General features: G+C 46.6%; 1 protein-coding gene across 9 annotated transcripts in view; it reads left to right on the top strand.

The window, feature by feature from the left end:
- The window catches only part of LTBP3 (latent transforming growth factor beta binding protein 3), a 1,616,087-nt gene that overhangs the window by 1,279,374 nt on the left and 314,424 nt on the right, over positions 1 to 22,289 (top strand). For all 9 annotated transcript variants that reach the window (XM_077457876.1, XM_077457830.1, XM_077457857.1 and 6 more), the window contains one exon: positions 9,783 to 9,938. In XM_077457876.1, the coding sequence (XP_077314002.1) occupies positions 9,783 to 9,938 (156 nt within the window). The remainder of the gene's footprint in view (positions 1 to 9,782; positions 9,939 to 22,289) is intronic.

Below are 22,289 nucleotides of genomic sequence, written 5' to 3'. Positions count from 1 at the left end.
GGAAAAAGTATGTGAACCCTTGGATTTAATAACTGGTTGAACCTCCTTTGGCAGAAATAACTTCAACCAAACGTTTCCCGTAGTTGCAGATCAGACGTGCACAATGGTCAGGAGTAATTCTTGACCATTCCTCTTTAGAGAACTGTTTCAGTTCAGCAATATTCTTGGGATGTCTGGTGTGAATCGCTTTCTTGAGGTCATGCCACAGCATCTCAATTGGGTTGAGGTCAGGTCAGATCAAATAAAATAAACTAAATTTTAGTCATACATTTAGGCCAAAATGTATTCAGCCACATGTCTTTAGTAAAAAAAAAAGGCAATAAGCGTATATTTATTGGTTTGCGCAAAAGTTTTAGCGTCTACAAACTAGAGTACATTTTCTGGAATTTACACAGCTTTTAATTTATGACTGCCTATCTCACTTCTTGAGGTGCTAAAATGGCAGGGCAGTACAGCAGTACAACCCCCCCCCCCCCAAATGACCCCATTTTGTAAAGTAGACACCCCAATGAAATTGCTGAGGGGCATGTTGAGCCCATTGAATATTTTTTTTTTGTCCCAAGTGTGACATTGGGGTGTTTAGCTCAAGTGGTTAGATGCATTTTCAGTCCACATCAGGCAGGCATTTATAGTTAAGGGCCTGGTAGCCCACGTTTATTAAAGGAAAAACAAAACAATAGTCCATCCAGGAATCCCACGCAGGGGGTTACCTTTATTCAGCATACAAATGAAAACATACCAAGCCACCTGGCTCTCAATTGTCAGCAGTTCCTCTGCTTGCTCCCAACAGATTTATCAATTCTTTCCAGCCCCCTGGACTCACCGACTTCCTTAGTCTTCCTGACTCTCAAGGCTGTCAGCCTTTCCCAGTCCCTTACACGGACTACCGTCTCCCACAGGGCAGACCCCTCTTCAAGCAGCAGCAGCAGCAGCAGCAGCAGCAGCAAGCTGCTCACACTCCACCATTCTCCATACTCTACCCCCAACAGCCCCTCGTTATATGGGCTGTGTGCAGCTGGGCACACACCCTGCTCGCTATCGTCAAGACCCGGACACAGGGTTGGAGATCCCATCCCACCCATGACTCTCCAAACTACAGAATCCCATTTGGAGCTAGCAAAACCTGAAGAAAACGGACAGAGCAGTTTTCTCCATTTAAACGCTACACTCTGTAGTCTTGCAGTCCGCAGATATGCAAACTATGTGTCTGTGTCTCTTTTTCCTCCAATTTCATAAGGACAGAGCCTCGCTCTGTCACACAAGTGATTAAATAATGACACAAAAAAATAAAAGTTTACAAAAAGTTGTCACTAAATGATATATTGCTCACACATGCCATAGTTATATGTGGAATTGCACCCCAAAATATTCTGCTGCTTCTCTTGAGTATGGGGATACCACATATGTGGGACTTTTTGGGAGTCTAGCCGTGTACGGGACCCCAAAAACCAATCACTGTCTTCAGGATTTCTAAGGGTGCAAATTTTTGATTTCACTCCTTACTACCTATCACAGTTTCGAAGGCCATAAAATGCCAAAATAGCACAAACCCCCCCCCCCCCAAATGACCCCATTTTGGAAAGTAGACACCCCAAGCTATTTACTGAGAGGCATGTTGAGTCCATGAAATATTTTATATTTTGCCACAAGTTGCAGGAATATTACATTTTTTTTTTTTTTTTTGCACAAAGTTGTCACTAAATGATATATTGCTCACACATGCTATGGGCATAAGTGAAATTACACCCCGAAATAAATTCTGCTGCTTCTCCCGAGTATGGGGATACCACATGTGGGGGACTTTTTGGAAGCCTAGCCGCGTACGGGACCCCGAAAACCAAGCACCGCCTTCAGGATTTAAATATAAAACGCTACCAAAAAAAACTGTTAGCGATCGGAGGGATCAGGCCTGACTCTGCGAACGCTGCAGTTGCATGTGTTTAGTGTTTTGTAAGTGACAGTGATCGATCGATACTGCACTTGGGTGGGCTGAGCGGAGGGGCAAAACGCAGGTGCTAGCAGGTATCTGGGCTGATCCCGCTAACAATGTGTTTTTTCCGAACCCTGAACTGCTGGGGACGCTAGTATAGATCTGATCAGATCAGATGTTGATCTGTTCAGATACTATACCACTACGGGAGGTGTATGCTTTGCGCGTGGGTGTTAGTGGTACTGGCACTAACCTAGCGCTGCCTGGGGCGACGCAGACCCTGACCCTAAAACCTAATTGATATCACCCGCCGGGTGATCAGGGGGTTAAACCTTTATTGGGTAATAAATGGTGGGTGCCCTGATGCTATAAAAAGCAAACTAACTAACCAGAGTCACCCGTAACACTTATACGGTGATCACTGGTGAAAGGGTTAACTAGGGGCAATCGGGGTTAAAATCTTTATTAGGTAGTATATGGGGGTCCCTGACGCTATATAAAAACCTGACGGGGAACCTAAATAACTAACTGGCTAACCAGCATCACCAGTGGCACTTATACGGTGATCGCTGGTGAAAGGGTTAACTCTAGGGGCAATCAGGGGGTTAAAATCTTTATTAGGTAGTATATGGGGGTACCTAACGCTATAAAAACCTGACGGTGAACCTAAAAAAATAACTAGCTACCTAGCGTCACCAGTGACACTAATGCAGCGATCAGAAAAACGATTGCTTAGTAACACTGGCAAAAGGGGGTGAAAGGGTTAACTAGGGGCAATCAGGGGGTTAAAATCTTTATTGGGTAGTATATGGGGGTACCTAGCGCTATAAAAACCTGGCGGTGAACCTAAAAAAAATAACTAGCTACCTAGCGGCACCAGTGACACTAATGCAGCGATTAGAAAAACGATCGCTTAGTGACACTGGCAAAAGGGGGTGAAATGGTTAACTCTAGGGGCAATCAGGGGGTTAAACCTTTATTAGGGGGTAGGGGGCTACCCTGGACCTAACACTAACTGCCCTGACAGTTTTTACTGTCACAACTGACACTAAATGCAGTGATCAGTAAATAAATGATCACTGCAATCAGTGACACTGTGTCTGGGAGGGGGGGCGATCGGGGGGGTGATCGGGGGGGTGATTTGTGTGCCTATGTGTACCTACATGTCAGTGTAGTGTTTGGTGCACTTACTATGTATTCTCCTCGCAGTCCTGTCAAAAAGACCGCCCCGAGGAGAATGACATCACTTCCTCCCTGCCTGTGTTTACACTACACAGGCGGGGGAAGCTTCTCATTTGCCAGGAGCGATCGAGAGAGGATGGCCAGAAACCAATGGCCATCCCCTCATCCCAGATCGCTCCTAAAGCGTAACGGACCACCGCAGCCAGCGGGAGGGGGTCCGAACGGACCCCCCCCCCAGCTGGAAGGCAAGTACGTACATGTACGTGCTTGTGCCTGTCGGTGCCATTGTGCCGACGTACATTGCCATGCGACGGTAAGCAGACTGTGATTGCCTATTGTTGTGACTTGATGAAGATCAGATCACATTTTATGACCAATTTGTGCAGAAGTCCATATCATTCCAAAAGGGTTCACATACTTTTTTTGCAACTGTATACACAGGTGGGGTGGGGGGGCTGGCATATATACAGGTGTGTGGGGGGCTGGCATATATACAGGTGTGTGTGGGGGTGGGGCTGGCATATATACAGGTGTGTTAGAGGTGGGGCTGACATATATATACAGGTGTGTGTGGGGGGGCTGACATATATCCAGGTGTGTGGGGGGGGCTGGCATATACAGTGGTGTGAAAAAGTGTTTGCCCCCTTCCTCATTTCCTGTTCCTTTGCATGTTTGTCACACTTAAGTGTTTCGGAACATCAAACCAATTTAAACAATAGTCAAGGACAACACAAGTAAACACAAAATGCAATTTGTAAATGAAGGTGTTTATTATTAAAGGTGAAAAAAAATCCAAACCATCATGGCCTTGTGTGAAAAAGTGATTGCCCCCCTTGTTAAAACATACTATAACTGTGGTTGTCCACACCTGAGTTCAATTTCTCTAGCCACACCCAGGCCTGATTATTGCCACACCTGTTCACAATCAAGGCATCACTTAAATAGGAGCTGCTTGACACAGTAAGGTCCACCAGAAGATCCTTAAAAGCTACACATCATGCCGAGACCCAAAGAAATTCAGGAACAATTGAGAAAGAAAGTAATTGAGATCTATCAGTCTGGAAAGGGTTATAAAGACATTTCCAAAGCTTTGGGAATCCAGCGAACCACAGTGAGAGCCATTATCCACAAATGGCGAAGACATGGAACAGTGGTGAACCTTCCCAGGAGTGGCCGGCCGCCCAAAATTACCCCAAGAGCGCAGCGACAACTCATCCAAGAGGTCACAAAAGACCCCACAACAACGTCCAAGGAACTGCAGGCCTCACTTGCCTCAGTTAAGGTCAGCGTTCATGCCTCCACCATCAGGAAAAGACTGGGCAAAAATGGCCTGCATGGCAGAGTTCCAAGGAGAAAACCACTGCTGAGCAAAAAGAACATCAAAGCTCGTCTCAATTTCTCCACAACACATCTTGATGATCCCCAAGACTTTTGGGACAACATTCTGTGGACCGATGAGACAAAAGTGGAACTCTTTGGAAGGTGTGTGTCCAAGTATATCTGGCGTAGAAGGAACACTGCATTTCATAAAAAGAACATTATACCAACAGTAAAATATGGTGGTGGTAGTGTGATGGTCTGGGGCTGTTTTGCTGCTTCAGGACCTGGAAGACTTGCCGTGATAAAAGGAACCATGAATTCTGCTGTCTACCAAGAGATCCTGAAGGAGAATGTCCGACCATCTGTTCGTGTACTCAAGCTGAAACGAACTTGGGTTCTGCAGCAGGACAATGATCCTAAACACACCAGCAAGTCCACCACCGAATGGCTGAAGAAAAACAAAATGAAGACTTTGGAGTGGCCTAGCCAAAGTCCTGACCTGAATCCTATTGAGATGTTGTGGTATGACCTTAAAAAGGCCGTTCTTGCTCGAAAACCCTCTAATGTAACTGAATTAGGACAATTCTGCAAAGATGAGTGGGCCAAAATTCCTCCAGGACACTGTAAAAGCCTCATTGCACGTTATCGCAAACGCTTGGTTGCAGTTGTTGCTGCTAAGGGTGGCCCAACCAGTTATTAGGTTTAGGGGGCAATCACTTTTTCACACAGGGCCATGATGGTTTGGATTTTTTTTCACCTTTAATAATAAACACCTTCATTTACAAATTGCATTTTGTGTTTACTTGTGTTGTCCTTGACTATTGTTTAAATTGGTTTGATGTTCCGAAACACTTAAGTGTGACAACCATGCAAAGGAACAGGAAATGAGGAAGGGGGCAAACACTTTTTCACACCACTGTATACAGGTGTGTGGGGGGCTGACATATATACGTGTGTGTGTGTGTGGGGGGGGCTGACATATATACAGGGGTGGGGGTAAGTCTGGCTGACATATATACAGGATTGAGGGACGGTGACATATATACATGATTGAGGGGGGGCTGAGTGCATACAGGTGAGGTGGCCGGTGTGTGGATTCGGTGGGATGGCCCATGGGCAAGCCCTGGGAAAAGCTGTGTAAGGGGCCCAAAGGTTTCTGATATCTGCCCTGCTGGCAACAATTATACACCACTCTATTAACACAGATGATTCTTAAAATGTTCAAAGATGTTTGGGTGCATTGGACGGAGTGGAACAGATGCAAAAATTCTCCTCAGCAGACTTTTAAAATGTGCCCTTAAACAGATAAATTGTGGCAATTTTGTTACATACAGTAGGTAAACAAATGTATTATATCGTGGCATAGCAGCAGCAATTCCCTCGGTCCAGACTGCTAGATAAAAGCAAAAATACCGGCATTTGCAGAAACTTTCTTTTTCTTTTATAACATGGAGTAGGCTGTTATCTCCATCTGCTTGTTGATCACAAACAGCCTCACATCTGCCTCAGCAGGAGTCAGTCCGAGCACACCCACTCCCCGAGTCCCGCTCAAACTGCAAGCTACACTGGCCCTGCCCCTTTGGGATGTTCAGTCCGAGTGGAGCCACCTGTTGGAGCACTTTGTCAGCTGCAGGGGGAGGGATCTCTGTCTCTGGGTTTTTCCTGACTCTCACAGCACCTGGCAGCACAGCTTTTCTTCTTCCTCAGTGTCCCCATGTGAGTGATACAGTTTACGCCAGGCACCCGTGGCACAGACTGACTGTCCGTGATCTGCATACATTTTTGGGATGCAGCCCGGGACAAGGTTGACAGCTGTCAAATTTTCGTGACTGTTGGCAACTATGCTCTTGCCCTCTGTACTGTGCCCACTTACCCTCCCATTGTACTGTGCCCTCCTGCTCCACCTGTACTGTACCCTCCTGCCCCCTCTACTGTTTCCACCTACTTTCCCCCCTGTACTCTTCTCATCTGCTCCCTGTACTGTGCTCACTTACCTTCCCACTGTACTGTGCCCTCCTGCTCCCCCCTGTACTGTACCCGCCTTATACAGTTAACTTGTATCGCTTTAATTATTTTTCCAATTATGGGCATGAGTGGGGCTTCATGTCTAAGTTTTGTCTAAGAGAATGTATACAAATAATTCCGCACTGCCCTTTCTCACAAGCAGCTGACACAACAAATTAGATAAATGGTACAAATTGGAAAGTAAATAGTGTAGCGCTAAATCTCAAAATGTGACATATAAAAAAGGAAGAGGGCGTGCACCCAAATACCCCTAAATATATTGCAATACAAGTACCTATCTATATATATATATATATATATATATATATATATATATATATATATATATATATATATATATAAACAAAAAATATGTGATAAATGTCCACAGTAAAATCCAAGCAAAAGTTCTTATAGTCCATGTGAAAAAAGTGATACATTTTTCTTTTGAATAAATCAATTTTCCATGTGACAAACTCCGTGATGTGGATCCCAACAGTGAACTTGAAAATATAGTCAGATATCCATGGATGTGGGGATAATCGAGCAGGAAAACAAAAAGGGCCACATAGCATATTACCGTTTGGTAAAAAAATATATCATTTAATGAAAGTAGTGAAACTCACATTTAGAAGGATAAAACAGCGCATGTAATCAAATGGTGGCAGTGGAGACCACTGACGCGTTTCATGTCCAAGCACATCCTCTCGGGTGTCCCTCCACTGCAGCCCTCCACGTATTTATAGGAAATAAGACCCCCTAATGATAGCCAAAACTCCATGTGTTTACAATGTTTTTAAATACTCACTTCTGGTTTAGGAAAATGGCGCCCGGGCGTGTGTTCCACGCCTCAATCGCACCACATCAAATGCCAAATAAACCTCTCTTTCACCTCCCAGAGTCAATGGAACGCATATGAGCTCCAAGACTCATGAGAGGGTACTGTATCCGGTGTCTACACTAATTGTGAGTGTTTACTTCTGGGTGTGTAAGATGGCGCCCATGCGTGCGTTCCACGCCTCAATCACGACACATCCAATGCATCCCAAACCTCACCTTCACTTCCGGAAGTCAATGAATATCTCCCGAAACTGCACGGAGAGTACTGTATCTGAAATACAGCGACTATCTAAGAGTGCATGATAGCATGATAATGGCATGCGCCACATAAGCTCACAAGCATCCCCCGGGACTGTGACATCATAAGATCTGGGGTCACCATGTGACATCACCCGGTAACTCCGCCCCTTATGCCTATATAAGTCGCCGCACAACGCATCCCTGGCATTACAGCCGGAGAGAGCGTTGTGTCAACATCGGAAGAAAGGAAGAAGGAGAAGAAGGTGGCGACAGTGACAAGCCCGGGCTAACGCTAGTAAAAGAGCTGTAAGAAGATAGCGGAGTCCCGACAGAAGAAGCAAAGAGCGGGACAAGACCCCCGAAGTCAGAAGAAGACCCCCGGACGACGGCGGCGACAACGAAGAAGAAAGCCAGGCTCCTCCGCTAGCAAAAGAGCAGAAGATAGTGGAGGAGCCCGGCGAGAAGACCCCCGGAGCTGTCTAATAAATTACTTTAAAAACATGTGTTGTGTTTTTTTTATTAACACTTTTTCCTTCAGGTGAATGGGTAGGGGTACCATGTACCCCATACTCATTCACACAGGGTGAGGGGCCGGGATCTGGGAGCCCCCTTATTAAAGAGGGCTCCCGGATTCCGATAAGCCCCCTGTCCGCAGACCCTGACAACCAACGGCCCGGGTTGTTGGGAAGAGGCCCTTGTCCTTTCAACATGGGGACAAGGTGCTTTGGGGTGGGGGGGGGCGCAGGGCCCCCTTCCCCAAAGCACCCACCCCCCATGTTGAGGGCACGCAGCCTGGTACGGTTCAGGAGGGGGGGGGGGCGCTCGCTCGTGCCCACCCCCTTTCCTGACGGGCCTGGCTGCGTGCTCGGATAACGGTCTGGTATGGACTTTGGGGAGACCCCCACGCTGTTTTTTCAGCGTAGGGGTTCCCCTTAAAATCCATACCATACTACAGGGCTCGCGAGGTGACAATCTCACAGATGACGGCAGCGACATTGACTTCCTTCGCTAGTCCCATCTAACTGGAGTCCCGTTTAAAATTAACGGAATTTACTCCGTGTGTGGGCAAGTCGGTTCATTTCAAAAGTCTGGCAGACCTCCGCCAAAAGTACGGCGGATTGTCCGCTGGATAGTCTGATTGTTTGTACGCAGCATTAGACTTCGCCTGATGGGTTCGGTCTGCAAAGCCTCATGTGAAGGCATCTGGAGGAGAGTGAATGGGCACAGCTACTCCCTGGCCTTGTGAGTGCTGACAGTGCTGCAAGATCCTGGTGACTGTGTACTACTGGGATATCAGAGCCATATATATAGTTCTTTCATGGGGCCCCTGCCTCTACCCTTCCCTTAGTCTCTCAAAAGGAACTTTATTAGAACGTTTATCACTGAGAAGTGTATCACAGTGGAAAGTGTCCTCCTATTGAAATGTACAGCCTGGAGTATCCCAAACCCTGCACCTTTTCCCATTGTTCAAGTTTTAGAAATAAACCATAAAATACATTCCCCTAGACCAGGGGTCCCCAAACTTTCTAAACAAATGGACAGTTTACTGTCCTTCAGACTTTGGGGGAGGGCGGACTGTGGCCATCAGGAGAAACACAATGGGGTTGATTTACTAAAGGCAAATCCACTTTGCACTACAAATGCACTGAAAGTGCATTTGGAAGTGCAGTTGCTGGAGATCTGAGCGGAAGCTATGAAATGAGGTGAAGCGCTGCTGTTTTTTTTATCCAATCATATGCAAGCTAAAATGCTGTTTATTTCCCTTGCATGTCCCCCTCGGATCTACAGCGACTTTACTTCCAAGTGCACTTGCAGTGCACTTGTAGTGCAAAGTGGATTTGCCTTTAGTAAATAACCCCCAATATGTCCCAGCATCATTAGGAGGAATTGTGCCTCATCATTGACATCATTGGGTCCCATTTTTGATGTGACTGGAAGAAACTGTGCCCCATCATTGGTTTCATTGGAAGGAATTGTGCCCTTCATTGGTGCCAGTGTATGAAATAGTGCCCCGAGGGCCAGAGAACAGCAAGCAAAGGGCCGCAGTGGTTTGGTGTTCTGGCAGCCTCTGTACAAATAAGGAGAACTCAAGTCATTATCATCTTCTATTCAGCAGGTCCCATTCGGGGGTCTTACAACGGGTAATTAAAAAACTTCAGGTTAATATTGTGTGCTTTATTGACCTACCAGCTAAGCTACAGCATACTGTTTTAAAATACAACATATTTCAAAATCTTTTAACTAATACTAATACTTTACTTTACAGATCGCACAGAAGCACTTGATACCTGCTGGAGGATGAAAGGCACAGATGGGATCTGCACGCATCCAATTAGTGCTCACCGAGTATCACTGAATGAATGCTGCTGTGGACAAGGGCAGGGATGGGGACCTATTTGTCTCTCCTGTCCACCTAGGCATGGTAAGCAGAAGCTAATTAAATATTTATAAGTGCATGTAAACGATAATTTATTTTTTAATATGTTTAAACCACATACCTCATGTAATAATAGCAATGTCAGATCCCAGCCTCCACCACCGATATTAGCCAAAAACCAAGTCACTAACTGGACACTGTCATCAGTAAGAGACAAAATAGCACTTTTAAACTCACTCTGCACAGAGATTTAATAGCTTGCACAACAATAACCTAAGTGCCAGCAGACTGAGAGTTGTCACTAGGGTAAGGTTAACGCTGAAATGATGGTAACTTTACACACACAAAAGCTCCCACCACATGTTGAAACAGAAGCACGTACCATTAAAATTATCTGAAATTATTATAATACATGCTGTAACGACTGACAGGAATATTACCAAGATTAAAATATAGTAGCACTTCTCAGAGACAGGAACTGTTTACAGTGATATTAAACCCCAAAGCAAACCTGTATTATACTGTACCTGCAGATTACTAGTTATAGGATGTGGGGGCTGCATTTGTTTTTATTTTTTAGGCTTCCTTTCCTTTATTTTCACCTGGTGATTGGATTCCAATTTTTTTAAGCACATGATTAGAGCCAGAGGCTTTAATTGGCTTCAAAAAAGGGTGGACTCGGGATGCAGAGTAGTGCGCCCTGAGCCCACCCTGTAACAGCATTACATTGTATATCCCTGTATGTTGCGGTCGTTCAGGTACTTATCTAACAGTTTCTTGAAACTATTGATGCTCCCCGCTGAGACCACCACATGTGGAAGGGAATTCCACATCCTTGCCACTCTAAGCCCTTGTAAACACGGTCGGAGATTCCGACAACCAAAAGATTTTGTCCGAAACTGTTGCATACACATGGTCGGACAAAGTTGTCGGAAAATCCGACGTGATGACGTTATTTCGTTACGACGGAACTACGTTCACGCTAGTAGCCAATAGCTTTGGTGTAGGAATTTGATCTGAGCATGCGTGGCACTTTGTCCAATCGGAATTCTCTACACATGATCGGAGTATGTCCGATCGGAGCATTTTGTCGGAAATTTTTACCAACAAGTTGGAAAACTTGGTCCGTCGGATACTCCGACGGAAACAGTCCGATGGAGACCACACACAGTCGGAATATCCGTCAAAACGGTCCGAACGGACACATTCCCGTCAGAATCTCCGACCGTGTGTACAAGGGCTTACAGTAAAGAACCCTCTACATAGTTTAAGGTTAAACCTCTTTTCTTCTAATTTTAATGAGTGGCCATGAGTCTTGTTAAAGGGGTTGTAAAGCTTCATGTTTTTTCACCTTAATGCATCCTATGCATTAAGGTGAAAAAGCACCTTGCACTCTCCCCCCCCCCCCCAGGCCCCCATTTTACTTACCTGAGCCCCGAATCTCCGTGGGCACAATCCTGCGTTGCTTTCCCCCAGCTCTTGTGAGCGCTTCATTGGATGATTGATAGCAGCGCAGCCGTTGGCTCCCGCTGCTGTCAATCAAATCAATGACGTGGCACACTGGGAGGCGGGGACGAGTAGTACAGTGTATCTCATGGGAGCGTACTCGCAAGGTAACCCCCTTGGGAGAGAGCTTCCCAGAGGGGAGGTTAGCTCTTGTGGGGAGGAGCCGAGACAGCCTCCAAGGGACCCCAGAAGACGAGGATCGGGGCCACTCTGTGCAAAACGACCTGCACAGTGGAGGTAAGTATGATGTTTGTTATTAAAAAAAAAAAAAAAAATTTAAACCTTTACAATCCCTTTAAACTCCCTTCTGCGAAAAAGTTTTATTCCTATTGTTGGGTCACCAGTATGGTTTTTGTATATTGAAATAATATCCCCTCTCAAGCATCTCTTCTACAGAGAGAATAAGTTCAGTGCTAGTAACCTTTCTTCATAACAAGTATCCTCCAGACCCTTTATTAGCTTTGTTGCCCTTCTTTGTACTCACTCCATTTCCAGTGCATCCTTTCTGAGGACTGGTGCCCAGAACTGGACAGCATACTCTAGGTGTGGGGCCGGACCAGAGTCTCGTGACAATAGTGAATTAATATTCACTATTGTCTTCCTGTTTCTTCTCCCGGCCAATCAGGAAGCAGCTCCTGAGACCGGATTGGCCAGGAGTCTTAGAGCAGACCATGTGGGGAGACGAGGACAGCTACGAGCAGAGCAAGAACAAAGGGGGCAAGCTCTGCAGTGGTGTGTCGTGGCGACGGACCATGGTGAGCTGGGACTTCTCCAGGGATTGGATTGGTGAATGTAGGTGCATCTGTGATTGGAGCATACATCGCACTAATGGGGGGGGGGGAGACATGTCTGATGGGGATTTTTATGTATAGAAGGTGGTGGGCCAAGAGAGTAGAGGCATGGTGGAAGTGTTGCAACTTTGATTGGTGGGGGCGGTGCGAGTGAGGGGGGGCGTTTGTTTGCCACTCCCCCCCAAAATACTGAGCACCCTAGCAGCTCCAGGTAGACACCCTAATACAGAAGGTGTGTTAATGGTAGGGTCACAAGGTGAAAACAGGTGAAATATGTTTTAATGAAAGAAAAGAAAGAAAGAAAAGAAAGAAAAATCTGCTGCATATCCGTCCATCTAGCTCAATTATCTTGGGATGGATCCTGTATATAGATTTTTTTTCTACCTTTGCCACTCTTTCCATAACTGACATTTCCCAATCCTTCATGGATTTTTTATTTTAAAGATTTTTTGAATTATAAATTCCCTCAAATAGGCCTTAAGCGTGTCCCATACCATTCCCTGCGATGCTGATGCCATGTTATCCTCTAAGAACTTTCCTGGATTATCTATAATATGCTCCTCAGACCCTATCTTCTACAACCAATAGGGGTTCACCTTCCATTCCGTTTGACTCCCCCCTAGCCTCATTGTCAAGACTAGGGATGAGCCTCGAACACTGGCTGTTATTGGCCATATGCGCCATATTTGAGTGGCGCTAACTGCCCACAATGCACTGAGCCATCACTGTGCATTGCTGGCTGATGATTGGCCAAGCATGCACCGTGACCCCGTATGCTGAGCCAATCACAGCGCCGGCAGCGAGGAGAGCCATAATTAGCCACAGACAGGATGCCTGTGGCCAATTATAGCTCAGGGGGTTTACTATATGCCCCACACTATATAAGACCGCCAGCGCGGTGGCCTTGTGTAGTGTGTTGCAGCGTTCAGGTAGAGAGCAGGATAGGCAGGGACAGTGTCATCTTTTCTTGTGAACCTAGCGCAATTACAGTGGGTGTATTGTGCCCCCTGCACATTATACACCTGAAGCTACCCCTTATTGCTGGTTTTATTTTGTTTCTAAAACACAGGCATCTGCAGCAGTAACAGTTTGTGTATTGTGCCACCTGCACAGTATCCACCTGAAGCTACCCCCAATTGCTGGTGTTGTTCTGTTTCTATACCACAGGCAGCTGCAGCAGTTAGAGTCGGTGTATTGTGCCTCCTGCACAGTATACACCTGAAGCTCCCCCAATTGCTGGTGTGCTGTTCCTATACCACGGGCAGCTGTAGTAGTTACAGTGGGTGTATTGGGCATCCTGCACTGTATACACCTGGAGCTACCCCCAATTGCTAGTGTTGTTCCGTTTCTATACCACAGCCATCTGGAGCAGTTACAGACAGTGTATTGTGCCACCTGCACAGTATACACCTGAAGCTACCCCCAATTTCTGGTGTTCTGTTTCTATACCACAGGCATCTGGAGCAGTTACAGTTGGTGTATTGTGCCACCTGCACAGTATACACCTGAAGCTACCCCCAATTGCTGGTGTTGTTCTGTTTCTATACCACAGGCATCTGGAGCAGTTGCAGTCGGTGTATTGTGCCACCTGCACAGTATACACCTGAAGCCATCCCCAATTGCTGGTGTTGTTCTGTTTCTATACCACAGGCATCTGGAGCAGTTAGTTGGTGTATTGTGCCACCTGCACAGTATACACCTGAAGCTACCCCCAATTGCTGGTGTTGTTCCGTTTCTATACGCCAGGCATCTGGAGCAGTTACAGTCGATGTATTGTGCCACCTGCATAGTATACACCTGAAGCTACCCCCAATTACTGGTGTTGTTCCATTTCTATACCACAGGCATCTGGAGCAGTTAGTCTGTGCATTGGGCCTCCTGCACAGTATACACCTGAAGCTACCCCCAATTGCTGGTGCCCCCAAAAACAAGGAGAGGCAGACAGTCACGAGCCAATAAAAGAGGGCAAGCAGGCTCTGTGTCTAGAGGCAACAGTGCTGGCCGTGGACGCGGTCCATCGTCATCAGCAAGTGGCCATGGGACACGCTTGTCCTTATTTTAGGCAGCTAGACATGTTGAGCCGCAACATGCCGAAGACTTGGTAGAGTGGATGACCAAGCCCTCCTCATCCTCCTCATCCTCTCTCACCCAGGCTCAGGGTACTGGCAAAGCAGCTGCCAACGCATCCTCTTCCCTCGTCTCAATGTCATCAGTTACTCCTTCCCTAGACCCAACATGTCCTCCTGAGGAGTCCCCCGAACTGTTTGAGCACAGTGCTGGGTACATGCTCCAGGAGGATGCCCAGCGTTTTGAAGGCTCTAATGATGATACCCAGCTAGAGGAAGGCAGTAACGTGAGCCCAGAAAGAGGGGATGCTCAAGAAGGACAGCAATCTGGCAGTCATGTTCCACCAGCTGCAGCATACTGCCAGGTTTTCTCCAGTGATGAAGAGGGAGGGGATGATGAGGTCACTGACTCCACGTGGGTGCCTGATAGGAGAGCACATCTCCAATGAGGCAGAATGCCCTCCGGGGGCCAGCTTAAGTGCAGCACACCAACTGAATCACACCGCAGAGCTCCGCCTGTGCAGGGCGCTGCCTCTGCTCATTATTCTAAAAGTTCTTTGGCGTGGGCCTTTTTTGAGACGAGTGCATCAGATCGCACAACCGCTATTTGCAACATATGTCTCAAGCGTATCTCGCGTGGCCAAAACATGAGCCACTTGGGCGCCCCATGCTTGACCAGACATATGTTGACCTGCCATGCAGCTTGTTGGCAAGCGTACCTTAAAGACCCACACCAAAGACCAAAGCGGACTTCTCCTTGCTCCTCATCAGCTGGGATCTCCAACCCCACTAGACCTTCAGTCCTCTCTGAAACCTGCACTGAGAGGAATGAAGGTGTAGAATTAGGTGTGTCACAGCCAAGTACTTGCGGGCACTCTGCTAGCAGTATACCGATCTCCAATTGTACCAAGCAAATTTCCCTGCCCCAGCTGCTGGACTGTCGAAAGCCACCCACATGCCTAGCAGTTGAATGCTAGCTTGGCTAAATTGCTAGCACTTCAACTGCTGCCTTTTCAGTTGGTAGACTCGGCCCCCTTGTGCAATGTGTGGTTCCTTAGTGGCATGTTCCCAAATGCCACTTTTTCTCATGGAAGGTGATTCCGGCTCTCTACCGGCATGTGGAAGGCATATTACTGCTGACTCATGGTCCAGCTGGCATGGACAGGGACGTTACCTATCTTTCATGGCGCATTGGGTCACTCTACTGGCACCTGGGAAGGATGCAGGACAAGTTGCAGTAGTGTTGGAGGTTGTTCTGCCACCACGCCTCCAAAATGCTACTACTGGTTGTGACACACCTCTCTCCTCCACCTCCTCTTCTTCTTCCTCCATGGCCTCTTTCTGTTCTTTGTTCTCTTAACCAGCGGTGCTCTGTAGGCATTCAAGGGGCTACACAGATAAAAAGATGCCATGCCGTGTTTGCGCTGGTGTGTTTGGGGTACAGGAGCCACACTGGGGCATATATTTTGTCAGCTCTGCAGGGGCAGGCTGAGAGGTGGTTGACACTACGCCAGCTTAAGCCAGGAATGGTGGTTTGCGACAATGGCACCAACCTCCTCTCCGCCCTCAAACAGGGACAACTGACCCATGTGCCCTGTGTGGCTCACGTCCTTAACCCGGTGGTGCAGCGGTTCTTGGGCAGGTACCCGGGCTTACAGGATGTCCTGAGGCAGGCCAGGAAAGTCTGTGTGCATTTCCGCCGATCATATAATGCCAGTGCTCGGCTGGCTGAGCTCCAAAAGGAGTTGAACCTGCCCAAGAGCCGCCTTATATGTGACATGCCCACCAGGTGGAACTCAACGTTGGCCATGCTGCAGCGGCTTCACAAGCAGCAGAGGGCCATCAATGAGTACCTGTGTGACTACGGCACCAGGACCGGGTCAGGAAAGCTCCGTTTTTTTTCACCACGCCAGTGAGGCATTATCAGGGAAGCATGCACTGTCCTGTCACCATTTGAGGAGGCCACGAGGATGGTGAGCAGTGACAGTGGATGCATCAGTGACACTGTACCTCTTGTCCACCTGTTGGAGCATACGCTGCATGGAATAATGGACAGGGCACTTGAGGCAGAACAGAGGAGGACTTCCTTGCCTCTCAAGGCCCCCTTTGTCCAGACAGTGTTCCTGCTGTCCTACCGATCACACATAGAGGTGGAGCCTGGCACTCAGCAGCAGCAGTCTTTTAGGGATAATTTACAGTCCCAAGAAACCCATGGACTTGTACGTGGCTGGGAGGAGGTGGCTGTGGATCATGTCGTCCTTAGTGACCCAGAGGACTCCGGACTGAATGCCTGCACTAATCTACGCTGCATGGCCTCCCTGATCCTGAAAAGCCTGCGGAAGGATCCTCGTATTCTTTGGATCAAGGAGAGGGATCATTACTAACTGGCAACTCTCCTTGATCCACGGTACAAGGGTAAGGTTGCAGACCTTATCCTGCCATCGCTGAGGGAGCAGAGGATGAGACATCTCTGAGAGGCCTTGCAGAAAGGTCTGTGCAACGCGTTCCCAGAGACTGGGAGGTTACAAACTCCTGGTCCTGGACAACGTGTTGCTGAGGCTTCGGTCAGTCACAGAAGGAGCAGTGGTGAAGGTGGCCGTCTGACTGATGCGTTCAGACAATTTTTTAGTCCACAACTCCAAGTTATGATCGGTTCCAGCAACCATCGCCAGCATCTGATTTACATGGTGCAGGAATACCTAGGGGCAAGGTCAGACTTGGATAGCTTTCCCACCGAAAATCCTCTGGCTTACTGGGTCTTGAGGATGGATCACTGGCCAGAGGTTGCACAGTATGCAATTGAGCTACTGGCCTGTCCTGCATGAAGCGTTCTTTTGGAACGCACATTCAGTGCTGCTGGAGGCTTTGTAACCGATCACAGGGTGCGCTTGTCCACCGACTCGGTTGATCAACTGACCTTCATAAAGATGAATCAGTCTTGGATCACCACCAGCTACCAAGCACCTGAAGCTGATGTAACCAAATAATGTTTTGTGAAATGTCACATCCCTTCAAGACTGCCTATGCTGATGCTGAGTGACTATCCTGTTATGTTGACTGACTATCCTCTTCCTCCTCCATGATCCTGCTGATAGCTTGGAAGAACATTTTTGGTTCTGGGCGCCGCCACCAGTGCCTAAGGCCCAATTTTTCAGCCCTTGTTTAACAGGGGCATGTAATTACAATTTTTGATGCAATGCTTTGCAGCAGGGCTCATTCCTGCACTCCAACTAAAGTATCTGGGAGAGGTTACAGTGTCGTGGCACCAGCACTAGTGCCAAAGGCCCAATTTTTCTGCCCCTGTTTAACAGGGGCATGTAATTACAATTTTTGATGCAATGCTTTGCAGCAGGGCTCATTCCTGCACTCCAACTAGGGTATCTGGGAGAGGTTGCAGTGTCATGGCACCAGCACCAGTGCCTAAGGCCCAATGTTTAACAGGTGCATGTAATTACAATTTTTGATATAATATTTCACAGCAGGGCCCATTCCTGCGCCCACCGAGAGTAACTGTGAGGACTTACAGGGTTGTGGTACCAGCACCACCACCACATCCACCAGCACCCACCAAGAGTCACTTTGAGGGCTTACAGTGTTAACTTGTGGCAACACCAACACCTTAGGGCCAAATTTCTCCATAGCAAATAGGGCAGGCCCCTACTTTAAAACATCCAACTTACAAATGTCTCTCACTTGCAAATGGAAGGAGACAACAGGAAGTGAGATGAAAAAAGACTGACAGCCATACAAATTATACAGAGGTGATAACCCTTCCCTATGTTTTCCAAAAAGCTTAAAAATAGATTTTTTGACTGGAGCTACACTTTAAAAATGTACCAGTTCAAAATTACAAACAAATTATACTTAACACAACAAACCTACACAGTCCCTGTCTTGTTTGCACGACCTTTATACTGCTGTTAGTGAGTATATAGGGCCTGGGAGCCCCACGCCTTTCCTTTTTTTTATTTAGGAACGGGGTTCCCCTTAAGATCCGTATGTTAGAATATTAAAATTTATAAATGGTTTGGGTCTTTTGAGAATGATTGACTTGCTTATGTATATCATTATATATTCTAGATATGGATAAAGTGAATTATGAATATATATATATATATATATATATATATATATATATATATATATATATATATATATTGTAATTAAAATTTTTGATGAGGATGCTGGGACTGTGACATCATAATGGGCGGGGACAATACCCAGTGACTCCGCCCATTGTCCCTATATAAGTCCCTGTCATTGCGGCCAGAGAGAGCATCGAGACAACATCTCAAGGAAGAAGAGGAGAAGGCGGTGGCGACAGCGGTGACAGAAGACCGGGCCACTTCTAGTAAAAGAGCTGGAAGAAGGAGCAGAGGCCCGTCAAGAAGAACCGAAGAGGGGGACAAGACCCCCAAAGTCGGAAGAAGAGGCGGCGGCGACAGAAGACCGGGCCACCGCTAGTAATAGAGCTAAAGGAAGAAAGCGGTGGCCCGGCAAGAAGAACCAAAGAGGAGGACAAGACCCCCAAAGAGGGGAACAAGACCCCTGAAGTCGGAAGAAGACCCCCGGGCGGTGACGAAGAAGAAATCTGGGCTCCTCCACTAGTAAAAGAGCTAGCAGAAGATAGCGGAGGAGTCCGGCGAGAAGACCCCCCCAAGACGGAAGAGCTGTGCAATAAATTATTTTAAACCCTTGTGTGATGGGGGGTTTTTTTTATTTTTTCCCCAGGTGAATGGGTAGTGGTACATTGTACCCCATACTCATTCACATAGGGTGGGGGGCCGGTATTTGGGGGCTTATTAAAGGGGGCTCCTGGATTCCGATAAGCCCTCCGCCTGCAGACCCCGACAACCAATGGCCAGGGTTGTCGGGAAGAGGCCCTTGTCCTCATCAAGATGGGGACAAGGTGCTTTGGGGTGGGGGGGCCTCAGGGCCCCCCTTCCCCAAAGCACCCCTCCATGTTGAGGGCACACGGCCTGGTACGGCTCAGGAGGGGGGGCGCTCGCTTGTCCCCACCCCCTTTCCTGACCGGCCGGGTTGCATGCTCGGATAAGGGTCTTATATGGACCTTGGGGGGGACCCCACGCCGTTTTTTCTGCGTAGGGCTTCCCCTTTAAGTCCACACCAGGTGACGGAGCCAGCGATGTGTCAATCTCGCCGTCGAAGGTGGCAACATTGACTTCTTTTGCTAGTCCCGGCTACCTGGAGCCGCGTTCAAAATGAACAGACTTTTCTCCATGTGCGGGAAAGTCCGTTCATTTGAAAAGTCCAGTGGACAATTTTTGAGTCAAAACTACTTTCTAAGTCCACCGGACTTTTGGGGGAAAAAAGTCCGCCGGAGCCCACACACGGGCAGATTGTCCAGCGGATATTTTGATCATGTGTACGCGGCATTAGTCTCACCTCCCCCATTGTAAGAGATAAGGTTACATCCTTGTCCAAAGACACATAGTTTCAGAATGTTATCTAAAATTATAAGTTATTTCTTTATTTCATGATTAGGATTATTATTAAGTACATTACATTTTAAACGTATATAATCTATCTACTGATATATGTAGTATTTGGTTTAGAAGATAGGAAACTTGTATTGTTGAAGTTAAAAGGTTTTGCCATCCCAATGGAATGTTTTGATTAGAGACAGTTTTGTATTTCAACATCCTGTTGGATGAGGTGGGAGGGAACTTTCTCATTCAGAATTTGCGGGCTTTCTGTGGAACAGCAGAGCTCAGAGGAACATTAAATCATCCTTATTTGGGAAAAGGGTGGGGGTTTAGTTGTAGCAGTAGTAAGTTAGTAAAGAGAGCAGACTTGCACTCTGGCAGACACGAGGAAACATTGGAGAAGGATGACAAACCTTCTTACACACACACACACAAAGATACATTTATACAATCTTCATTTCAAGAATCAGAAGCTTAGTGATGCTATTTTATATTCTACATTTTGACACTGTTTTTGTAATATTTTGCTATTTTATTATTAAATACATTTTGGAGTTTTTACACAAGAACTGAATGGATTTTCTTGGAACTTTCCTCATCAATATGAATTATTGAAATATAGTTATTAATACAGTAATAACTAAATTTCTACACCGTACAAGACCCAAAGGGGTTGGTAATGGCCTTACCCATGCCATTTTTCTCACAGATTTTCATCCATATTGCTGGAACCAGACATTACATTAAAATCGCAAGCAGTTTTAAATGACTTTTTTGTCTGTTAAATGTCATTTTGTGCAGGGACTGTTCTAAACACGGGAAACAGGTGCCACTTCACAGGCATACTATAGACACCCCCTTGGCACGATATTTAAAGGAATATTTCTTTTTTTTTTTCACTTTAAGCATCATTAAAATCAGTACTCCTGAAAAATCGGCCTATTTAAAAAAAAATGTTTGCATTGATCCATGTCTCCTGTGGCAGGAGCCGGGTCCCCAAACCCTTTTTAGGACAATAACTTGCATATTAGCCTTTAAAATTAGCACTTTTGAACGTTCGAGTCCCATAGACTTTAATGGAGTTCTAAAGTTCATACGAATTTTCAGTCCGTACAAAGGTTCTGGTGCGAACCAAACCGGGGGGTGTTTGGCTCATCCCTAGTCAGGACCAATGGACTAATGGGGAGTTGTCCGACAGTCCCCTTGCAATATACCTTATGTCCCTTATACAGTATAGGAAACCTTCATTCCCCAACACCAGGTCAGTGAGGAATGAGTGCCAGAGTCGCATTAAAAGGTTTGTTCTACTGGATGTCTCTCCCTCCAAATAACCCTCAGCCCTGCTTCTGTCAGTAGTCTATAAAATGAAGTATAACCCTCCTTGCCAGATCTACATGCACATTCAGCAACATGTTGAAGTCCCCCATCACCAAGACCGGAACTCTTGGCTTATCTGCCACAAATTTCAATACAAATTCAATTACCTCCATCTTGAGATGGTAGGAGGGAACATATACATTAATCAGTATAAAGGGATTACCTGCTAATATGCAATATAAAAATATGTACTTTCATTCACTATCGATCTTAACCCATCTGCAAGAAAACATCACAGACTTATGAGAGTGGAAGCAGTCTTAAATATGGCAGTTTTTTTAACTAGATCTCCCAGACCCCTCACATTTCAAGAGCAAACAGACACCACTTTAATCATACCAAATAACTAAAAATGTATCCATTATCGTATCTATTAATCCTGTGCCAGAAAAAAAAAAAATAGTTACTTAACACATTGTTTCCTCAACTATCCAAAAATTCAGTAAACATTCATTTATCTTCCCCCTTTGTCTTCCTGCATGAAATCCAACCCCTTCCCTTCCAACTGTTTTCTTCAAAAACCCTCCCCCACCCAAAATACCTCATAGGGCATTGAGAGTTGCCTCATAATCTACATTTTTCTGCTAAAAATAACACGTGCCAGTGCCAAAACACTTGTGACTCTCTAAACAGTTAGGCCCCTTTCGCACTGACGTTCCATTCAGGCCCACCTGTCAGTTTTTCAGGCGGACCTGAACGGGTGCTCCATAGACCTCTATGGAGCGTCGGATGTCAGCGGTGACATGTCCGCTGACATCCGACCCGCTCCGATCCGAAAAAGTGTAACGGAGGAAAAAGCTATTTTTCCATCCGTCTGCGGATCGGATCGGGTGACGACGGGCACCGCGGTCCGTCGTCATCCGATCTCCCATAGGGGAGAGCGGCGCTGTGACAGGTCTGTCCCTGCGCAGTGTGCAGAGACGGACCTGTCATCTCCCTGCTCAGCGGGGATCGACGGAGTGATCCCCGCTGAGCAAACGGATATCCACGGGGTGGATCAGAACTGATCTGCCCCGTGTGAAAGGACCCTTACACTCTTAACCTATAGCTCTATTCTGTCGTTCCTATGTAAAAAAACAAAACCATGTAATATGGTGTAATATGGTTAATACTATAATAAAGTAAGTTCCTTGTGCTTAGTTTCTACTAATATTCAGTGGCGGCTGGTGTTTTTTTGTTTGGAGGTGCAGCAAACAAGCCCCCATGGCA

Source organism: Lithobates pipiens, unplaced genomic scaffold, assembly GCF_037356315.1.
Source record: "Lithobates pipiens isolate NorthernLeopardFrog02 unplaced genomic scaffold, aLitPip1_a1.2 Scaffold_10, whole genome shotgun sequence".
In the NCBI taxonomy this organism is placed as follows: Eukaryota; Metazoa; Chordata; class Amphibia; order Anura; family Ranidae; genus Lithobates; species Lithobates pipiens.
The sequence above is the reverse complement of the archived record's forward strand: the minus strand, read 5'-3'. Positions and strand labels throughout refer to the sequence as shown.